The sequence below is a fragment of the Myotis myotis genome, unplaced genomic scaffold (genome assembly GCF_014108235.1).
Source record: "Myotis myotis isolate mMyoMyo1 unplaced genomic scaffold, mMyoMyo1.p scaffold_m19_p_4, whole genome shotgun sequence".
NCBI lineage: Eukaryota > Metazoa > Chordata > Mammalia > Chiroptera > Vespertilionidae > Myotis > Myotis myotis.
Window position 1 is genome coordinate 94,459,657 of NW_023416346.1, and position 22,897 is coordinate 94,482,553.

At 42.8% G+C, this 22,897-nt stretch overlaps 1 protein-coding gene across 1 annotated transcript in view; it reads right to left on the minus strand.

Moving 5' to 3' along the window:
- The window catches only part of LOC118653521 (pleckstrin homology domain-containing family G member 5-like), a 40,967-nt gene extending 22,079 nt beyond the window's left edge, over nucleotides 1-18,888 (minus strand). The window contains 1 exon segment of the mRNA XM_036304185.1: nucleotides 18,514-18,888. Coding sequence (XP_036160078.1) covers nucleotides 18,514-18,888 — 375 coding nt within the window.
- Nucleotides 18,889-22,897: the final 4,009 nt, after the last annotated feature.

Consider the following 22,897-nt stretch of genomic DNA (forward strand, 5'->3'; position numbering starts at 1 on the left):
CAATGGAATGCTATTTTAAGGCCTGGACTACTGTCATTTGTAGCACCAGTACACTTTTAATGAAAAGTCCTAAATTGTTGAAATTTTATAATTTTGATCTATGGATACAATAATTTTCATGTTTATATCCTTGCTGTTAGCTATTCTCAGCTTGTAGTAGGCCAAATTTTTCATCCTCTCTCCTATTTTCTAAATTACATTTTCCATTGTGTTGTAAGCTAATAAATTAAATAATTCAATTTTGTAAAATTCTATATGAATTAAGATTAAATTCCATGTAAAGATTTGCTAACATAGCTCCTCTTGTTTATGGCAGACAGTTCCAATTGATCACAGCATCTCTTTCCATATATTCAATTTAGGGCCTTGAGATTTCTTTTTAATGCAAACCTGTATAGAAATCCTAATATATTTAATTACTTGAAGATGGCTAGAGGAGTGGACATTTTTTATAACTGATCTCAGCTCTCTCTTTTGAGTATATTTTGTGAGTCTTAGTGCAGGAACTATTTGGTTTCACAGAAGTGTTTTTGCTCAATTTCTATTTCTCAGCTGTTCTCACCAAGGTGAGGGTATCAGAGAGTGGAGGTGTTCCTGCCCCAAGTACTTGAATTCAAACAATGTACATGTTAATGTGTTTTAAATTATTAGATTCTTAAGTAGATTAAATATTCTAATTAAAGTCTGGCTTACTCAGCAAATCCTGGACAACCACAAGAACTTATAAGGGATTCTGCAGTTTGGTCTGGGAAAAACTGGTCTCAGAGTCACAGAATTATAGACTACTAGAGGCCCAATGCACAAAGATTCATGCAAGAATGGGCCTTTCTTCCCCTGGCTGCTGGCACCACCTTTGCTCCCGCCGGAGCCGCCTTTCTGCATTTCCATACTGCCCAGAGGCCTGGAGCAGATGGGGCCATGCAAAACGCCTGCATCATCACCATGGCGATGACGCAAGCATCCTGCCCCACCCCTGGCTGCTTGGTGCCTGCATATGCAAATTAACCTGCCATCTTTTGTGGGTTAATTTGCATACTCACTCCTGATTGGCTGGTGGGCATAGCAAAGGTACCCCCAATTTGCATTTTCTCTTTTATTAGTGTAGATTAGAAAATCAAAGACCCATAAAAATTACCCAATCCACTCCATTAATTTTATGGGTGAGAAAACCGATGACTAGAGAAGCTAAGTGATTTCCAAGGTCACACTGTGAAGGCAAGCCTAGAGCTCAAAACATTGGATTTTATATAATCCTCCATTATGATGGCTAATTTTGTGTCAACTTGACTGAGCTACAGGATGCCCATATTAAACATTATTTCTGAGTGTACCTCTGAATAAGGTTAATATTTTAATTTTTGGATTCAGTAAAGTAGATTGCCATACCCAACATAATCCATTGAGGGCCTGAATAAAACAAAATGTAGAAGGAAGAAGTATTTGTTCCCTGCCTGCCTGCCTGCTTGAGCTGGAATATTGTTTTTTTCCTGCCCTTGGATTGAAATTTACACTATCAGCTCCTCTGGTTTTCAGGTCATCAGACTTGGATGGGAACTACACTGCCAACTTTCTTGGATCTTCATATTACAAATGGCAGATTGTGGGACTTCTCAGCTACCATAATTGCATGAGCTAATTCCTGATAATAAATATCCATATTTATAAAATCTTCCATTGTTTGTGCTTCTGAATCCTCACCAATATATCTCTATACTTTTTCAGAAGTGAAAAAGTAAGCTCCAATTGAAGCGAAATTATCCTCAAGCTGGTTTCAGACCACTAGACTCTGAGTTAATGAGGCTTAATAGTTTAGAAGCATAGAAAATGTGAATATGTTATCTTAATTTGGACAAATATCACTCTCTGAAGTCATAGATATTCCAAACTTGAACTCCTGACATTTTCTCATTCTGATTTGTCTCTCCATGGCAGCTGGAGGAGATATTGAAGGCATCCTGAGTTTAATAAGCCAATTAGATTCCTGCATGGTTAGCTTAGTCAACTGTCTGAAGCTCCAACTGTATCCTTCAGCATTGCAGTGGCACAATCTTCATTTAACCATGTCTCAGGCTCAAAATATTTAATAAAAGTATAATTTTATTGATAGATTCATAGGCATAGGTGATTTTTCAATTCTAATACATCCCAGATTAGTCAGAAAATACCTTCCTGATATTTTACAGGAAGCATGTTGTTTACTGTCTCTCTAGGTGCCAAGAAAAATATCTTAAAGGAATAGCTTGCTCCATTAAAAACTTTGCTTTGTTTCATGATTGCCTTTTTGAGGTCATATTGTTACAGGATTCCAAAGTAGGAGACAGGAAAGTTAAAACAAGGCCAAACAGCATGAGCAATTTGCAGCCAACTTGTAACTAAAAAGCCATTATTTTCCCCAGCCAATGACACAGAGCAAATGGTTAAAAAACCTCCCTAATGAGAGAATGAAGGAAGGGAGGGGTAAAGGGGAAAGAAAAAAAAAAAAGGGCTTGGGAATCTTTCGGAGGATGAGGCCCAGAAATCAGGATTTTAAAGAGATTCCTAGGTGATTCTAATGTGCAGCCAAGGTTGAGAACCACTGCGAGAAGCCAGCAGATTCAAGGCTTGGCAAGTAAAGTTGCCAGGTGCTTCTCATGAACTCTTGGAAGGCCACAGCAAAGTAAAAAAAAAAAAAAATGGACCTTCTGTACCAAAATAGTCAGCAGAGGAATTTTGAGATCTATAGACTGGCTCTTCAGATTAGCTGAGAGCCCATCTATGCTTCATAAGACAGATTTGTAGATTTATTTGCTTGCTTTGCTTTTCCAGTAAAAGTGCATGCTTTAATTGCCTTAATAAATTGGCTTTTCACAACATAATCAAGGTCTCTTGTATAAATTCATTTATATGAGAAGACAAGGATCAAGGTTGGGGACAACCCTCTCCACTGACTCAGGGGACTGTCTGGGAACACGTCTCTGGTGTCGGTGCGAGGTGCTTATACAATATTAGAAGGCCCGATCAGCATAATTGTTAATAAAATATTCTAGATGTATGTATACAATAGATTGGTATTACATTTACATGTATAATGCCAATTAGTGATAAAAATCTTTTTTTGGGGGGGGATTATCCAATAACTGCAGGTGTTAGGGAGGCTTGCCTGTGAACAAAATATAAATTTTGTAAGTTATCTGAAATTATCATTGGCTAAATATAAATTTTGTAAGTTATCTGAAATTATCATTTAAAATACATAAAAATGACTGTCTCTCCCACATATGTCCTGAACTGATAAAATGTAAGTTTTGACTCTACATCAATTAAAATGGGACAGTCATTTTAATAGAGCCTTTTGTCCTGATTGTAGTGATGTGTGCCTGATGAACTCCAGTTGGTAAAGCATTGCTCTCTAAGGCTGGAAAATAGATGACCCAAGAGCTGTGAGTTCTGGATATACCCTCACCTTGTTCTCCACCTACTGTGCCAACATTTGAGTATTGTGTGTTTAACTAAAATTCTCCACATCTTCTTTGGGAATCTGTAACTTAGGGGTGGTGAGTACTGGAAGAAAATAGTGTATTTGCTTAAGAGTCTCTTCAAAATGTAGTACATAGGAAACTTACTCTTCATAAATTTCCTCTGCACTTAACTCTAATTAGCTTCATTTGAGTTGGAATTGGCAGCTGTTTACTGATATGCAGTAGAAATGTACACAGCTTAAAAAGGATTTAGAAAGGAATCAAATGACATGGGGAAGCTTGGGGGCCATAAAGTAAAGTGAAATTTGAACATACATCCTGGATGGCATTTCCTATTATGGAAAGAAAATATTGTTTAGAGAAGACCAGTATGGTAACATGACATCTTTTATGAAATAAGCCTTTTAGATTAATCATATCCTATGCATTCTACCTAAGCAAAAACCTTAAGACTTGAGCCTGCTTAAAAGAGAATATTTCGGAATTGTTCTTAGGTAAAGCCTACTGACAGCATTAAGGCCAAGGGTACACAAAACAGAAATACAAAAGTATAGCAATGAATGTTCACCTAGCCCTTCCTCTCCTGGCTCCATGATTCTGAGCTACGTGGACCTTATGAAAATAACATGATAGAATAAAGGAAAAATTGTTATGGGACCATAGCTTTATTGTCTGAACCAGTTTAGAGCAGAATAGTTGCTGGTCTTGCCAATGTTGATATCTACAATGGTCTTTAGACGCTTCAGGTATGGATAAGGGAAGGAAATTGATAGCATTTGAACAGTGTTAGGGAGAGACTATGGAGACATGAATAAGAGAAAGAGAAGTTTCTGTGCCTCTCAGATAATGGGTGAAAAAAGTTTTGGCCTGGGGAAAAACTCCTATCTGATGTGATTATACCTTCATTTGTTCTCAGTCAAAGCTATGCTGTCCTGGAAAGGGAGTTTTCTTACCTTGTCTTACCTAAATTAAAATACACACACACACACATACACACACACACACACACACACACACACACACAGTTTTTTATTTTCTTGACTGCCCAGGGTAGTTTTGTCTGTTTTTAAAAGGCCCCTTGTTAAAATTATTTGTAATTATATTCTCTCTTCTGAGGTGTTAGCAACTGTACCCAATTTCCTGTCACCTGCTAATTTAACTAACAATTCTGTAATGCAGTTTATCACACAAAAAGAGAAACTTGATCTTCTTGGAATTAAGGCACTAATTAAATGTTCCTGAAGATATTTCTGATTTAGATTTCCAAAAGTAATACTCAGTTTAAAAACCACTCACCACTTGATGGAAGGAGACTTGACTTGGAGTGGTGAACACACAATACAATATTCAGATGGTATCTTATAGAACTGTACACCTAAAACATATATAATTTTATTAACCAATGTTACTCCAATAAATTCAATAATAAAGAAATAAAAAACATTCACCACTAAGTAAATATGGATTGAATTTTTTGGATTGTTTTAAACTTGAAATTATTATTAATGAAGCTGTCAATCTTCTCTCTCTATACTTATGGTAAAGTCCAACTACTTTTATCCTACTCTGCTTACTTTCTAATTAGCAAGTAACCTTCAAATAAGCATGTATTTAAATAAATGTGATTATGGTTATAAATAATCATATATTTTTTCTTAATTATTATATAACAGGATCTAGTAACTTTTTTGACAAGTATGAAAATCTATATTTGCTCTAGAAAACATTGTGAAATATGTTGCTGGTTTAAATAAGTTCTACTGAATTCTGCTCTCTTGTCTCCAATGTCTTGTCATATATTTAACAACATTAGTAATGTGCTAAAACATGGTATCTCACTCTTGTTTCAGCCAGCATTTCTTTGATTACCATAAAAGTTAAACCATTTTTAAAAATATTTTCTGATAACTACCATCCTTCAGCAATTATTGACATGTTGCAGTTTACCTTCTTTCCCACCCCTCTCATTAGCAGCCCCCATTGCTTAACACCACTGTTGGATATCTAGGGATTCTGTTGTGCCACTTTTCTTTAAGGAGCACCCAACTGTATGTTATAATTAGTAAAAATGTTTCCTTGTAAGTTAGAATTGTCACTTTAAAAAAATAAACTGAGATTCCAGTTTGGGAACCAGGTTTGTGATTAGGGCTTACATGAATATGTTCACTGGGGCTTAATCACAATAGCTTACTAAAACAAAATAAGATTTTTAATTAAAAATCTGAGGGCAAAACTCTGGAGTAGTGGTAGCTATGCAGTTCACCCTACGCAATTATATTTTGCTAATCTTGAGTCCCTGCATTCCATACGCTCTATATGCTCAACACTGCTAAACACTGAGAGTGTTCTAGGAGTACAGATATTCTGCATCATCAAGTTTATACTCTGAGTTGTAGCAGTTTGAATCATACTGTAATTAAATCCTAAATTATGCAATAAATAAATTCTGTAGCAACTTATAGAAGGGAAAAAACTCCACATGGACTTTAAAAATTATCAAATCTAAGGGCTCATTTTATGTTTAGAAAAATTGAGGCTTAAAACTGTTAAGAAAGTTGGCCATGGTCACATAACTCAGCCTCACAACTGGAACTAGAATCCAGAACTTCTGAATCATTCCAGGCTCTTTTCCACTAGAGGAAACTCCCAATTTTGGCCAAGTTAGTTCTTGGACAATATTTCTGAAGGTCTCAAGAGAAACCTTAAGCCAGATGCTCATTTATTAAAGATTTAAGTAGTATTTTGGTTTTGCATTCCTGAAAACACATTGAATTCTATGAAATACCAAAAGTGATCATAAAAATAAATGAAAAGTAAATAAGATAACTATATTAATTTGCAAATTATTAAATACATAAAATCAATTAAGATGAAAAGCTGCATATAAATGTTATTTTATGGAAATGTTCTGCATAGCAGGATTAACATAAGATTCTTACATATGAGTCTAAAAAATTGGAACAAAATATGTTTTCACTTTTGTCTGGTGAATATCTCTGAAACAATTCATGATTGTTCCAAGAATCTGTGAACTAAATTAAAAATTAGTGTTTTCTGCCTTAAAATATTTTTTGAAAATGTGTATGAATGCATATTTCTGAAGATGTTTTAAAGGAATGTATTTGGGGAGAAGCAGTTTTCAAGGAAATGTCTTCTTACCTAATCTGCTCTCTAATTTAAAGTTAGATCAATCACTTCAGCTCTAGATAGGCTTGTCAATGATGGCAATTGATACAGGCTTTGTGCTCCAGTGTTGGCATCAACACAATTATTGGGCAGTCTAGCAGCAATTTTTGCCACAAATGAAGGATCACAATGCAGGATATTTTAAATCAGGGATTTTCTATATACTTTATTGGATGTGAGGGTTGAAGAAGAAGAAGAAATAAAAATCAGGACTAAAGACATGGAATTACTCTGTGTGGGGCAGAAATGGAGAAATAGGAAAGAAAATTCTATTGCTGTTGCTGATACAAATAAGCATGCATGTCTGTATTGAGGTCTGTGGGGGCAAAAGAGATGCTTTCCTTTTTTATTTTTTTTTATTTTTTTTTATGTATTTCATTGATTTCTTACAGAGAGGAAGGGAGAGAGACAGAGAGTCAGAAACATCAATGAGAGAGAAACATCGATCAGCTGCCTCCTGCACACCCCCTGGGGATGTGCCCGCAACCCAGGTACACGCCCCTGACCGGAATCGAAGCCGGGACCCTTCAGTCCGCAGGCCGACGCTCCATCCACTGAGCCAAACCGGTCTCGGCTGCTTTCCTTTTTTAAAAAAAATATTTATTGTTGAAAGTATTACATGTGTCCCCTCCCCTGCCACCATTAACCTCTTCTTTCCTTGAATAAAGCTTTGGTGCCATTTGGTTTATATCATGTCCAGGCCTTTATGTTGACAGTCCACCTCGAGTCCATACACATCACTCCTCCCTTCCTATCAGACCTCACTCCACAGTGGCCAAATCTGTAGCTTCCTCTGCCATTTGGAATGCACTGACTTCGAGCCGTTGTCTCAGTGATACTTTCCATTTGTTTTGTTTCTTGAGACCAAGCCAAAGCAAAGCTGGTTGAAATATAGCCAAAACTGCCAGATGTTGCTTGATGTTCCTTTGTGCTCTCTAGGGAAAGCAGTATTTTCCAGTGAAACTTCCAATTATTTTTTATGAAAACTATTCCTGAAAAGTTGACTGAAAGAAAGAGAAGTGTAAAGCCAAAGAAACATTTGGAGAAATGAGATTCTAGTAGACAGTGTTTCTGTGTTTCAGACACACCTATGTTGACAGGACCAAATTGAGGAGCAGATAGTGGGCAGGGGTAAAATAAGGAGTGTGTAGTTTTAGTGTTATTGCATTTTTTTCCTCTCAAATCCTACTCCTATGCCAACATTCTGTACTGTGAATATCCAACTGAACATTATCTTCCCATTTGGAGCATACCTATTCCAGAGTTTGCTTGAATTGCATAGAGTGTGTTATACCCTTTCACTCCACCTGTCTTATTCCCTTTTTTAGATAATATAAGGTCTTTTAGGATAATTTCTTATTCCTTATTGTGTTCTAAGAAGTCCCTAGATTGGGTAGTTGCATAAGCTTAGGCCCTCAATCAGTATTTGTTTAAGTGACTTGCATGTTCTCCACAAGTATATGACAGTATGAGGAAAATAAGAGAGAGAATAAAGATATAGAGAAGATCAGCAAACAAATAATATAGGAAGAAGGGCATGGGAATGAACTTGTTCTTAAGAGAGTTTAACTAGTAAAAGAGATAGAAAATACTCAAAGGAAAGAAAGAAGATGAAAACCAAAGTAAAGTTGTGACATTAGTGGTAGGGCTGTGAGAATAACAATCCATTTCTTGTGTGTGACATAGTTTCTGTTTTTCCCCCATCTTTTAAAAATTTGTAATAAAAATTCAATATTAAACATTCATGGGTTACTTAGCTAATATTTTAACATATATTTAAATATATCTTTAAAATACAAATTTTAGGAAAGAAAAAATATTTTTCTTCACAAAAACAGGCAGATTGAATTTATCAGTTTTTAAAATAAAATTTTATAAGATAATCATTTTTGTTCAGAGATGTAGTGTGCCCTGAAAAGATTTTGCGTGAGGTATAGAAAAAGTTGTATAGCTTTAGGTACGCTGAATAATAGCCCCCAAATATATCCATGTTCTAATCCCTGAAAATTGGAGATATTACCTTTTAAAACATAACATGAAAGGACTTGGAGATTATTATGTTAAGCTAAATAAGCCAGTCAGAGAAAGACAAATAACACATGATCTCACTTATATATGGAATCTAATGAATGAAATGAACAGATAAACAAAATAGATCCAGAGACATGGAAGCATGCAACAAATTGATAATTCTCAAAGGGAAGGGGGCAGGCAGGAAGAGATTGACCAAAGAACTTAAATGCAAATATGCATAACCCATAGACACAGACAATAGTGCCTTGAAGGCCTGGGGAAGAGGACAGGAGTGGGGAGGAGGGGTTCAATGTTGGAGAAAGAGGGACATCCATAATACTTTTAACAATAAAGGTAAATTTTAAAAAAACGTAACAGATGTGACTAAGTAAAGGATCTTGAGATGGGGAGATCATCCCTGATTAACTGGGTTGGCCCTACATGCAATTACAAGTGCTCTTATAAGAGAGAGGCAAAGAGGGATTTGATACAGAAAAGAAGGCAATGTAACCACTGAAACAAGATGTTATGTATGACTTTGAAGTCAGAGGAAGGGGTTACAAGTCAAGGAATGTAGCTTTGGAAGCTGGAAAAAAAAATAAATGGATTTCCCCCTAAAGCCTCCAGAGGGAATGCAGCTTAACCTATATCTTGATTTCAGACAGTGAAACTGACTTCATAATTCTGATCTTCAGAACTCTAAGAGAATAAATGTGTGTGGTGTTAAGCCACAAAATTTTGGTAATTTGTTAGAGAAGCCATGGGAAACTACTACATAGCCTTTTTAATCACTAATGAAATTATTCCTAAGCATCTGAGATCTTCCCAGGAACTGCCTGTATGATAGCCATATGTTTTCTACTTATTGCACACTATTAAAAATCTTTCAAATATCTTCTCCCATTCAGTTGGTTGCCTTTTTGTTTTGTTGACTATCTCCTTTGTTCTACAGAAGCATTTAGTTTAATGTAGGCTCATTCATCTATTTTTACTCTTACTTCCCTTGTCTTTGAAGTCAAATTCATTAAATCCCCTCTAAGGACAAGATCCATAAGTTTAGTACCTATGTTTCTTCTATGTAATTTATTGTTTCGGGTCTTATATTTAGGTCTTTGATCCTTTTTGAGTTAAGTTTTGTTTATGGTGACAAATAACAGTCTACTTTCATTCTTTCGTGTGTGGCTTTCCAATTTTCCCAGCACCATTTATTAAAGAGGCTTTCTTTTCTCCATTGTATGTTTTTGACTCTTTTGTAATACTACCCAATGTAATACTACCCAGACATAATAAAATATGAAATATTGCCACTTGTGACAACATGGGTGGATCTTTTTAATTTTAATTTTTTTTATGGATGGATCTTGAGAATATGCTAATTGAAATAAGTCAGACAGAAAAAAGTCAAGAACCATATGATTTCATTCAAATGAGGGATATAACACTGAAACTAACAAAGGAACTAGCAAGACAAGCTAACAAAAACTTACAGAGACAGACAACAGTATGGTGGTTACCAGAGGGAAAAGGGGGTTGGGAGAGATAGTAAAGGGGTTCAAATATTTGGTAATGGAAGGAGACTTGATTTTGTCTTTTTTTTTTTTTTCTAAGGGAACACACACCAAGTTTTATTGGGGGTAGTATTTACAGGGGCAGGTAGAAGAGGGAGGAGTAACAGGGTGGGGAGATTTCAGGTACAAGGCAGACAAGGGGATACAGAAGGCTCCTGCACCTCACCCCAACGAGACTTGATTTTGATTGGTAGAGATGATGTATCATAGAATTGTACACTTGAAACCTATGTAATTTTATTTACCAACTAGAGGCCCGGTGCACAAAAATTAGTGCCCTGGAGGGGGGATTCCCTCAGCCCAGCCTGCCCCCTATCGCATACTGGGAGCCCTCAGGTGGTGTCCTACCCCCTGCTCTCTGCTCCCCTTGGGGAGTGGGCCTAAGCCACAGTCTGGCCTCCCTTTGTGGGAGGCGACCTGGCTGATCAGGGGAAGGCACCAACCCCATCACCCTGCTGTTGTAGCCACTGCCAGTCACCACAGCCACCAAGGTGTTTTCATCAACACGGACTCCAGTCCCTTTACCATGAAAAAATGACAACTTTCTTTAGGCATTTTCAAGATGTGTCTTTCATAGGATATGACACTTCTTTCTTTCTTTCTTCCTTTTTTTTATCCTCACCTGAGGATATGTTTCCATTGATTTTTAGAGAATGTGGAAGAGAAAGGGAAAGACAGAGAGAAACATCAAAGTGAGAGGAACACTTTGATTGGTTGCCTCCTGCATGAGCCCTGACCTGGTCCCCGGCCAGGGAGGAGCCTACAACCTAGGCACATGCCCTTGGTCAGAATTGAACCCAGACCCTGCGGTGGGCATGCCGAGGCGTTATCCACTGAGCAAAACCAGCTAGGGAAGGATATAACATTTCTTAGCCCTCCAGCAGTGGACCTTCCTTTTCTTCTCCAGGAGTGTGGTGGAAAACCCTAGATCACCTTATTGGATTCTTATTACCCAAGTTACTAAGAATATTACCAGTGGCATACAGGGAGTTTAGCCAATGAGCAGTCAGAAAAGGTGTTTCCTCTGTAGTTCACACCAATTGACAGCTCAGCGCCTACCCAAGCCTAACTCCTCTGGCCCAGGCATTAGGCCTGGGCAGGGGACCCCAAGGTCCCGCAATTGTCTGCTCTGCCCCTGCTCCCCATGATCACTGCATCTGCCCCTGCTCCCCACCATCGCCAGTTCCCCCCTGCTCCTCGCTATCGCCGGATCTGCCCCTGCCCAGGCTTAACGCCTCTGGCCAAGGCATTAAGCCTGGGCAGGGGACCCCTAACTCCCCAGGATTGCCAGCTCCACCCCTGCCCAGGCCTAATGCTTCTGACCAAGGCATTAGGCCTGGGCAGGGGACCCCCAGCACTCCGCAATCTCCTGCTCCCCCCTTGCTCAGGCCTAATGCCTGTGGCTGAGTCCTTAGGCCTGGGCAGGGGGCCTCCAGCTCCCCACCATCGCCGGCTCCTCCCGTGCTCCCCGTGATCGGCGGCTCCACCCCTGCCCAGGCCTAACACCTGTGGCCGAGACCTTAGGCCTGGGCAGGAGACCCCCAACTCTTCCCCTGCTCCCTGCGATCACTGGCTTCGCCCCTGCCCAGGCCTAATGCCTCTGACCAAGGCATTAGGCCTAGACAGGGGACCCCCAGCTCTCCGCAATCTCCTGCTCTACCTCTGCCTAGGACTAATGCCTGTGGCCAAGTCCTTAGGCCTGGGCAGGAGACCCCCAGCTCCCCGCGATTGCTGGTTCTACCCCTGCTCCCTGCCATCGCCGGCTCCGCCCCGCCCAGGCCTAATGCCTATGACCCAGGAGTTAGGCCTGGGCAGGGGACCCCCAGCTCCCTGCTATTGCCAGCTCTGCCCCTGCTCCCCTTGATCTGCAGCTCTGCCCTTGCCCAGGCCTAATGTCTGTGGCCAAGTCATTAGGCCTTGGCAGGGGACCCACAGCTCCTCATGATTGGTGGCTCCACTCCTGCTTCCCACCATCGCCAGCTCCACCCCTGCTCCCAGCTATTGCCACCTCCACCCCTGCCCAGGCTTAATGCCTCTGGCAAAGGCTTTAGGCCTGGGCAGGGGACCCCCAGCTCCCAGGGATTGTCGGCTCTGTCCCTGCCCAGGCCTAATGCTTCTGACCAAGGCATTAGGCCTGGGCGGGGGACCCCCAGCTCTGCAATCTCCTGCTCCACCCCTGCCCAGGCTTAACGCTTGTGGCCAAGTTTTAGGCCTGGGCAGGGGAGCTCCAGCTCCCAGTCATCACAGGCTCCAACCCTGCTCCCCATGATTGCTGGCTCTGCCCCTATTCCCTGCCATCCCTGGCTCCCTCCCTGCTCCCTGCCATTGCCGGTTCCACCCCTGCCCAGGCCTAATGCCTCTGACCCAGGTGTTAGGCCTGGGCAGAGGACCCCCAGCTCCCGCAATCGCCGGCTCTGCCCCTGCTCCCTGTGATGGCTGGCTCTGCCCCTGCTTCCCGCGATGGCTGGCTCTCCCTTGTTCCCCATGATCGCCGGCTCTGCCCCTGCCCAGGCCTAACACCTCTCGCCAAGGCATTAGGCCTGGGTAGGGGACCGCCAGCTCCTGCAATCGCCAGCTCCGCCCTTGCTCCCTGCCATCGCTGGCTCCCTCCCTGCTCCCTGCCATCGCTGGCTCCACCCCTGCCCAGGCCTAACGCCTCTGACCGAGGCATGAGGCCTGAGTAGGGGACCCCCAGCTCCCCACCATCGCGGCATCCTCCCCTGCCCCCCACGGTCGCCTGCTCTGCCCCTGCCCAAGCCTAACACCTCTGATGGAGGCATTAGGCCTGGGCAGGACCCCCAGCTCCACGATCACCGACTCTGTCCCTGCTCCCCATTGCCGGCTCCGCCCCTGCCCAGGCCTAACTCCTCAAGGTGTTATGCCTGCGCAGGGGACCTCTCAGCTCTGATTGCAGGCTCTGATCACCACTGGGCGCCTACTTATGTAAATTAACTGCCATCTTTGTTTGGTTAATTTGCATGCTCATCTAATTGGCTGGTGGACGTAGCAAAGATATGGTCAATTTGCATGTTTGTCTATTATTAGGTAAGATGTCACCCCAATAAATTTAATATAAAAATTTTTCACAATTAAAATATGATTCTTAAAAATGCTACAAAATATCTTCCTTTTTCAATTGTCTAATCATTTTAGAGACAAAGATTAGTTTTGAATATTTAAAAATCTTAAATATGTAAGGATTTTGATCTGTGATTTTAATTATCTTTTCATTTTGAAACGATTCAAAAAATCCAAAGGTAACAGGTTTTATGTAATAAAATGTATCAAAACCTAAATTATGTAAATACCATAATCTAATCTGAAAGTTCTTACTCTTTATCTCTGATTTCTTTTACAGAAAGGAACCAAATAAAAAGGTTTATCCTGTTCTTAACTATCAATTTATTTAAGTAGTATATTGTGATAGAGAAAGAGAAAAAATATAATGGAAATAAAGGGGAAAGATGTTAAATTTGTAATGGGTTTTCTAAACAGAATTTTTAAAAATGTAATTTTTGAGGCTATCTCACAGCATATAATGGATGCAAAAAAAAGGATAAAATTTCTAAAAAATGAATTACAAAACAATTTGGTATAGTAACTTCAGTTATTTTATTTTTATAGCAAAAAATTGAAAGTGCATCCTTAAATAACTTTGTAAAAATTAAAAAAAAATAAAGGACTTTGTAAAATTCAGAAATAAATATTAATTACTTCACCTCTACAATCCCTTTTCACTGATTTATAGTGCTTCTTCCAAGTACTCACACTTCAAGCTATTTTCATGCATCAAGAGTAAGAATTTCTAGGGAGTCTCTTAAGATTTATTAAGAACTTCTACCTCCATACTGGCAGATAGTTTTATGATTATTTTTTAAATTGTGAAATGCATAATACTTGAAAGAGAGTATAAAAAATATACAAATTATAAAAGGACAACTGCATAGGTCTAGAATATCCACTAGCTTTGTAGATGTTTCCTATGAAGGTAGACCAAATTTTGGTAATAAAAGGAGTGTATCTTTTATCTCTAGTTCAGCAAGCAAAAGAGTAGGATAGAGATGAATGGATCAATTGATTCCATGGAAAAGTAAAAACACAGATGATTGTACCTGAATATAATTCATAATGAAAACAGAGAAAAATAGTTCTGGGAAATATAAAATGTAACATACATTTTAATTCAGGTAAAAGTAAACTCATTCAGTAGTGTATAAAATTTATCTTTATTTAATATTTTATAGTATATTATAGTATACTAGAGGCCTGATGCACAAAATTCGTGTGTGTGGAAGGGGGTCCCTCAGACCGGCCTGCGCCCTCTCTCAATCCAGGACCCTTGCCTCCTACCTGCCTGTCCGCTTGCTCCTTACCACCTGCCTGCTTGCTCATTACCACTTGGCTCGCTGCTCCTTAGCACTGCTGTGGAGGTGGGAGAGGCTCCTGCCACTGCTGCTGTGTTTGCCAGCCATGAGCCTGGCTTCTGGCTGAGTGGCGCTCCTGCTGTGGTCAGTATGAGTCATAATGACTGGTCATTCTGGTCTTTCCGCCATAAGGGTCTTTGGGTATATATATATATATAGATATATAGATATATAGATATATAGATATATAGATAGATAGATAGGCTAGTGGCTCAGTGCACAAAATTCACGCACTGGGGTGGTGAGGGTTGCTCAGCCCAGCCTGCCCCCTCTCACAGTCCAGGAGCCCTCAGGGTATGTCCTACTGACAGCTTAGCAGCAGTCTAGCTACAGAGGCTCAGAGCAGGTGCCTTGTGTGTGTGTGTGTCCACTGGGGCATCATGGAGGCTCAGAGTAGGCGCCCCATGTGTGTTTGTGTGTGTCTGCTGGGGGCCTGCCCCCAGCCGCATCTGAGACTGGGAGCAGGCACCCTGTGTGTGTATGAGTGTGTGTGTGTGTGTGTGTGTGTGTGTGTGTGTGTCCGCTGGGGGCCTGCCCTCAGCCACACTGCAGGAACTCTGAGCAGGCACCCCTCTGTGTTGATCTCTCAGGCTTGGGCAGAGCCTGGCCCCTTCTCCTGAGCTGGTCGTGACCATGACAGAGTCTCCACCTCATTTGCATAATATATATATATATATATATATATATATATATATATATATATTATTGTAAACATTATAGTATGCAAGTGGCCTGGTGCACAAAATTTGTGCATGGGGGGAGGGGTTCCCTCAGCCCAGACTGCACCCTCTCTAATCGGGTACCCCTTGGGGAATGTCTGACTGCTGATTTAGGCCCAATCCCTGTGGGATCGGGGCTAAACCGACAGTCAGACATCCCTCTCACAATCTGGGACTGCTGGCTCCTAACTGCTCAGTGCCTGCCTGCCTGCCTGATCGCCCCTAACTGCCTCTACCTGCCTGCTTGATCACCCCTAACTGCCTCTGCCTCAGCCCCCACCACCATGGCTTTGTCCGGAAGGAAGTCGGATGTCTGGAAGATGGCCAGTCGACCCGGTCTAATTAGCATATTACCCTTTTGTTAGTATACATAGATTATATAGGATAGGATTGCTTAAATGGGGGGAGCCTTTTTCAGCAGGAGGAGATTCTCTTGGCAGACAAAAACATATAATCCCTATATCTGGACTGATAGCCAGCCATATGCACTATATTGCCAAACTCAATTAAAAAATTGAACCTCTTTCTTACACCTTATACCAAAGAGCTGTTGCCCTTAAAACCCCTCCTCAGCCCCCACCTTAGGTTCTGCCTTAGCAGTTCACCCAGATGAGGTTCTGATTGGTCAGTTTCTATACCAGTCAGTGTCAAAAGCTCCGCCTCCTAGGTAGCCACTGGTTCCTCACAGTTCACCCAGATTTGGTCCTGATTGGTCAGTTTATATGCCAGTCAGCGTCTCTGGGCCTATCTTTGGGCCTGATCAGAGAGGCACAGCTGATCTGCAACTGCCCCAGGTTGCTGGTGAGTGGGCTGAACTGCTGATCTCTTGGAAAGAGAGAGAGGCTCGGCTGATGACAAGTCCCGGAGAGAGAAGCAGGTTCTTATCCGCAGGCTGCTGATCAGCCCCGCTTCTCTCTCTCTCTCTGAGAATTCAGCAGTTCAGCCAGCTGGTCAGTTCCTGCCCCCTGGAGCCTGCTGCACGCACAGCCTGGCATTCAGTCGAGCCTTTGGTTGTTTTGGATGTTACGGACCCTGGCTCTTTATATATATAGACTAGAGGCCCGGTGCACAAAATTTGTGCAGTCGGGGGGGGGGGATGAAAGGTGCATCCCTCAGCCCGCCCTGCGCCCATTTGCAGTCCAGGACCCCTTGGGGGATATCCACCTGTTGACTTAGGCCCACTCCCCGGGGGATCAGGCTTAAGCTTGTAGTCAGACATCCTTCTGGCAGCCAGGGAGCCCTCGGGGGATGTCCGACTAAAGGCTTAGGCCCCCAAGGGTAGGGCCTAAACTGTTAGTTGGACATTCTTAGTGCTGCCACGGAGGTGGGAGTAGGTCCTGCCACCATCACTGCACTGGCCAGCCATGAGCCAGCTTCTGGCTGAGTGGCACTACTCCTCGGTCTGACCTAAACCCTAGAGATTAGTACTTCATTTTACAGCTTTTTCTCGGTTTATAGGCAGCAGCAAACTCAGACCACACAGTCGGGTGTGTAAGAAATGTTGCTTTCTTTATTGTTTAGTAACCAAACCTAACTTCAACTTCAGCCCCCATTCTGCCAAGTGAAAAAACAAAAACAAAATATTATTTAACTTAGGTTCCCCACCCCCTTCTCTGGAGTTGTACTTCCATGTCAGACAGTTTATATCTCAGGCAGAGGTGCCAAAGAACCGAGCAGGGTCAAGAACATCTGGACCTCAGTCTTCTGTCTGGGCTGGCCCCCACCCAGCTGCCCTTGACCCTCACCTCAGAGCTCAAGTCCATGCTGATCCCTGGTATATTCTCCTCATCTGGGCCTTGAGGCCTCTTGAGTCCAATTTGCTGTCTCCCTCCCTCCCTGCCACCTTCTCTCTCTCTCACACAAAGAGCTATTGGGTTTTCTGGGGTGAGGTCCTCTGACACCTCCTCAGCCCCGTTGCATGGACACCATCTTGGTGCCTTGGTCATGGCCACAAAGCTGTGTGGCTGCTCTCAGACCCTCCGTCTCCTGCTGCCTTAGGGAGTGACTCAGTGAGAGGGGAGGGTCACAGTCCTTTTTACATGGCCGCCAACAAACACTCAGTGTTCCTTCCCTCTAGTTCTCCTTCTCCTCCTCACCCCAGTCCAGGCACGTCTATGTGCAGGGCAGGGGAGGGTGGGAGGCAGGCGTGTCTCTGACCCAGCACACAGGCTTCCGGATGCACTGATCCCCCAGGAGGTCTTCCATGCTCTGGACCTGGACACCCAGAACCTGCCCCCTCTCAGCTGCAGGTCTTTGCCCGCAGTGGTCAAGTCTGTTTAGAGCAGTGGTTCTCAACCTTGGCTGCACATTAGAATCACCTGGGAATCTTTTCAAAATCCTGATTTCTGGGCCTCATCCTCCGGAAATTCTGTTTCTTTGTTACTAATGTTGTGGCTCTACCCCATAACAAAGAAACAGAATTTCCAGAGGATGAGGCCCAGAAATCAGGATTTTGAAAAGATTCCCAGGTGATTCTAATGTGCAGCCAAGGTTGAGAACCACTGGTTTAGAGGCCTGAAGTCAAGAAGTGCCTCTTTGTTCTCTGCTTTCTGGAGGCGGTCAGCATGGAACATTCCTGGCTGGACTTCGGAGGGGTCTCTGGGTGTTAAGAATACCAGGAGGGGGAGCACAGACTCCTCCTAGAGCTCTGAGATGGGAAAGGCAGCACCCCCTCACCTCTAACCCCAGGACGTTTCTTTAGAAGCAGAAGCCTCATCCTGTGCAGGGGCCTGTGCTGGCTGCCTCAGTTTCTCAGAGACAACGAATTTGATGAACGTCTTGTCTTTTCCCCACTGCAGTAGCTGCTTCATTTGTTCATTCTCGCATTTTTCATTAGCTGCTAAATCGCCCCTGTGGCTGCAAACCTGTTGTGCCTGAGTCAGCCAGCCGGGGGCTATGGGAGCTGTGCAGGGACAGGGGAAGGGGGAGGGCAGCCAGGCCTGCAGAGAGGTCAGTGGTGCCTGCCTGGCTGTCTCAGAGGATGTGGCTTAGGTTAGGTCCTGTCCTTTAGCGACTTTAGGAGGGGAGGCCGTGTCCTCCGCTCCCCACTTTGACTGAGGGGTAGAAGTTCTTCTTGCTCTCTGGCCTCATAACTCAGTGGATCATAGTGGGATGCGGCAGGCAGGCGGCTTCTGCGGCTGCACACAGGCACGGGGCTGGTGGCTTCTGCAGCCGCACAGGGGCGCAGGCCTGCAACCCGGGACTGGATCAGGTCACAGGCGGCGGCAGGCGGCTTTTGTGGCTGCACAGGCTGTGGGCAGGCGGCTTCAGAGGCTGCACACAGGCTAGGGCTGTCAGCTTCTGCTGCTGCACAGGGGCGGGGGGAAGGCGGTTTCTGTGGCTGCACAGGGACGCGGGCAGGGGGCTTCTCGGGGGTCAGGTTTGCCACCTGGCCTGCTCCCAGGCCATCCCGCCCTCTGATCGCCATGGCGATCTCGGGGCTGCAGGCCAGCCGCCTGTCCCGGGAGTCCGGGGTTGCCCACTGGCCTGTGCCCTGGCCCTCCCGCCCTCCCATTGCCATGGCGATAGCTGGGCGGAGGCCAGCGGCAACCCTGGCTCCCGGGATGACTGGGGTTGCGGCCTGACCTGTGCCTCGGACCTCCCGCCCTCTGATTGCAGGGTGCAGGCCCTCCCGCCCTCGGATAGTCATGGCAATTGCTGGGCGCAGGCCAGCCAGCAACCCCAACTGGCTTTCCGATGGCGATCACCGGCTGAAGGCGGCCTTTGCCCACCCCCCAGCTCTTGCCTGCCACCTGGGTTGCGGATCACCATTCTTCAGTCCTTCCCTTATCTCCTCCCAGCATTGTGGCTACGTATGCAAATTAACCGCCATCTTTGTTGGTGGTTAACCACCATCTTGGCTGGCAGTTAATTTGCATATCGCCCTGATTAGCCAATGGGAAGGGTAGTGGACGTACGGCTAATTACCATGTTTCTCTTTTATTAGATAGGATTATAGTATATTATAGTAAACATTTTTCTTTTTTTTAATATATTTTATTGATTTTTTTACAGAGAGGAAGGGAGAGAGATAGAGAGTTAGAAAATCGATGAGAGAGAAACATCGATCAGCCGCCTCCTGCACATCTCCTACTGTGGATGTGCCCGCAACCCAGGTACATGCCCTTGACCGGAATCGAACCTGGGACCTCTCAGTCCGCAGGCCGATGCTCTATCCACTGAGCCAAACCGGCCTCGGCAATATAGTAAACATTTTTCTATGGATCTGTGTACTGATTCACTCATACCCAATTTTTCTTTTATTGTGGAAAGAACATTTACATGAGATCAACTCCCTTAACAAAATTTTTGTGTACAATATGCTAGTTAACTATATGTACAGTGATCTTCATAACTTATTCATCTAGTGCAGTGGTCAGCAAACTGGCCCCTTGAGTGTGGCTCTTCCACAAAATACCACGTGTGGGTGCGCACGTACAGTGCGATTGAAACTTCGTAGCCCATGCCACGGAGCCAAAGAGCCGCAGATGGCTCGCAAGCTGTGGTTTTCCGACCACTGATCTAGTGTGATGGAAACTTTCTGCCCCTTGAACAGTGACTCCCTAATTCACTCTCCACCCAACCTCTGGAAACTATCATTCCACTCTTTGACTCTATGAATTTGACTATATTAGGTGGAATCATGCAATACTGTCTTTCAATGACTGGCTTATTCCATTTAGCACATGTTTTCAAGGTTTATCCATGTAGCATATTTCAGATTTTTAAAAGACTGAATAGTATTCTATTGTATGTACATAGCATTTTTAACGTATCTACTCTTCTGTCCAAGGACATTTAAGTTGTTTCCACATCTTGCCTATTAAGAGTAGTGCTGCAGCTCTGGCTAGTGCAGCTCAGTTGGGTGTTGTTCCATGCACCAGAGAGTGCCCCTGGGGGGCATGCATGTGGCAGCCCATAGAGGCAGCCCATAGATATTTCACTCTCACATGCATGTTTTTCTTACTCCCTCTCTTATCCTTTAAACAAGAACGAAGAATAGTGTTGCAATAAGTATAGGATTGTTAATATCTCTTTGAGATCCTGATCTAATTATTTTGGGATAAATTCCCATTAGTAGTATTATTGGAAAATATAGTAAGTCTGTTTTTAATTTTTTGAGGAAAAAACATACCGTTTTCCATTATTGCTGCACCTTTTTTTGCATTCCTATCAATAGTGTGAATGAGTCCTGACTTCTGCATATCCTGCTAACACTTGTCTTATTTAATTTAATTTATTTTTTGCCAATGGACATACTGACAGGGGTGAGGTGCTATCACGTTGCATTTTGTATTTGCATTTCCCTGATGTTAAGCACTTTTAAATATACCTGTTGATTTCATTTTTTTGCATGTATCTGTCCAATTTTCCCAACACCATTTATTGAAGAGGCTGTCTTGACTCCATTGTATGTTCATGCCTCCGTTGTCAAATATTAATTGAGCATAGTGGTTTGGGTCAATTTCTGAGTTCTCTATTCTATTCCATTAATCTATATGTCTGCACTTGTGCCAGTACCAGGCTGTTTTGAGAACAGTGGCTTTGTAACACAGCTTGACTAGACCACCAACTTCCACCATACACAAAAATAAACCCAAAATGGATAAAGGAATTAAACATAAGATGGGAAACCATAAAAATACTAGAGCAGCGGTTCTCAACCTGTGGGTCGTGACCCCTTTGGCGGTCGAAAGACCCTTTCACAGCGGTCACCTAAAACCATCCTGCATATCAGATATTTACATTACGACTCACAACAGTAGCAACATTACAATTATGAAGTAGCAATGATAATAATTTCATGGTTGGGTCACAACATGAGGAACTATATTTAAAGGGCCAGAAGGTTGAGAACCACTGTACTAGAGAATCCACAGGCAGCAAAATCTCAGACATATGCCAAAGGAATTTCTTCACCAATACAACTCCTAGGGCAATGGAAAGTAAAGAAAAAATTAACAAATGGGACTAAATCAAAATAAAAAAGCTTTTGCACAGCAAAAGAAACCATTAACAAAACAACAAGAAAGCCCACTGCATGGGAGAACATATTTGCAAATGTTATCACCGATAAGGGTTTAATCTTCAGCATTTACAGGGAACTCATACAACTTAACAAAAGGAAGATAAATAACCCAATCAAAAAATGGGCAATGGACCTAAATAGATACTTTTCGAAAGAAGACAGAAGGAAGGGCAAGAGACACATAAAAACATGCTCAAAGCCACTAATCATCTGAGAGATGCAAATCAAAACAACAATGCAGTACCATCTCACATCTGTCAGAATGGCTATAATCAACAAATCAACAAGCAACAAGTGCTGGCGATGATGTGGAGAAAAAGGAACCCTCGTGCACTGCTGGTGGGAATGCAGACTGGTGTAGCCACTGTGGAAGACAGTATGGAGTTTCCTCAAAAAGTTAAAAATGGAACTCCCATTTGACTCAGTAATCCCACTTGTAGGACTACATCCCAAAAAACCAGAAACACCAACCAGAAAGGATATACGAACCCCTATGTTCGTAGCAGCACAATTTACCATAGCTAAGATTTGGAAACAGCCTAAGTGCCCATCAGCAGATGAGTGGATTAAAAAACTGGTACATCTACACAATGGAATACTATGCTGCTGTAAAAAAGAATGAATTCATACCATTTGCCACAGCATGGATGGAACTGGAGAGCATTATGCTAAGGGGAGAAAGCCAGTCAGAGAAAGATAAATATCACATGATCTCACTCATATACAGATAATAAAGATAAATTGATGAACAAAAATAGATACAGAGGCAGAGCAGCATCAAACAGACTGTCAATCTGCAGTGTGAAGGCCAGGGAGGGTTGGCGGGGGGGGGGGGGGGGCCTTGGTGGTAAGAGATCAACCGAAGGAGTTGTATGCATGCATATAAGCATAACCAATGGACACAAGACACTGGGGGCTAGGGGAGGTCAGGGGAAGGTCAAGGGGAAAAAAAGGAGACATATGTACTACTCTTTGTAATACTTTAAGCAATAAAACAAAATTAAAAACAAACAAACAAAAAAACTGTGGTACATCTACACAATTGAATACTACGCTGCGATAAAAAAGAAGAAATTCTTACCATTTGCAACAGAATGAATGGAACTGGAGAGCATTATGCTAAGTGAAATAAGCCAGTCAGAGAAAGATAAATATCACATGATCTCACTCATTTATGGAATATAATGAACAACATAAACTGATGAACAAAAACAGATCCAGAGACAGAGAAGCATCAATCAGACCATCAAACCTCAGAGAGAAGGTAGGGGAGGGTTGGGGTAAAGGGGAGAGATCAACCACAGGACTTGTATGCATGCATGTACGCATAATCAATGGACACAGACAACAGCGGGGTGAGGGCATGAGTGGGGGTGGGGGGGCAATGGGGGGTAAGGACACATATGGAATACCTTAATCAATAAAGAAATTTAAAAAATAAAATGTTAACAACCTGGGGAAAATCAGTATGAAATAAAGACACTTGCATGTTAAAATAAAT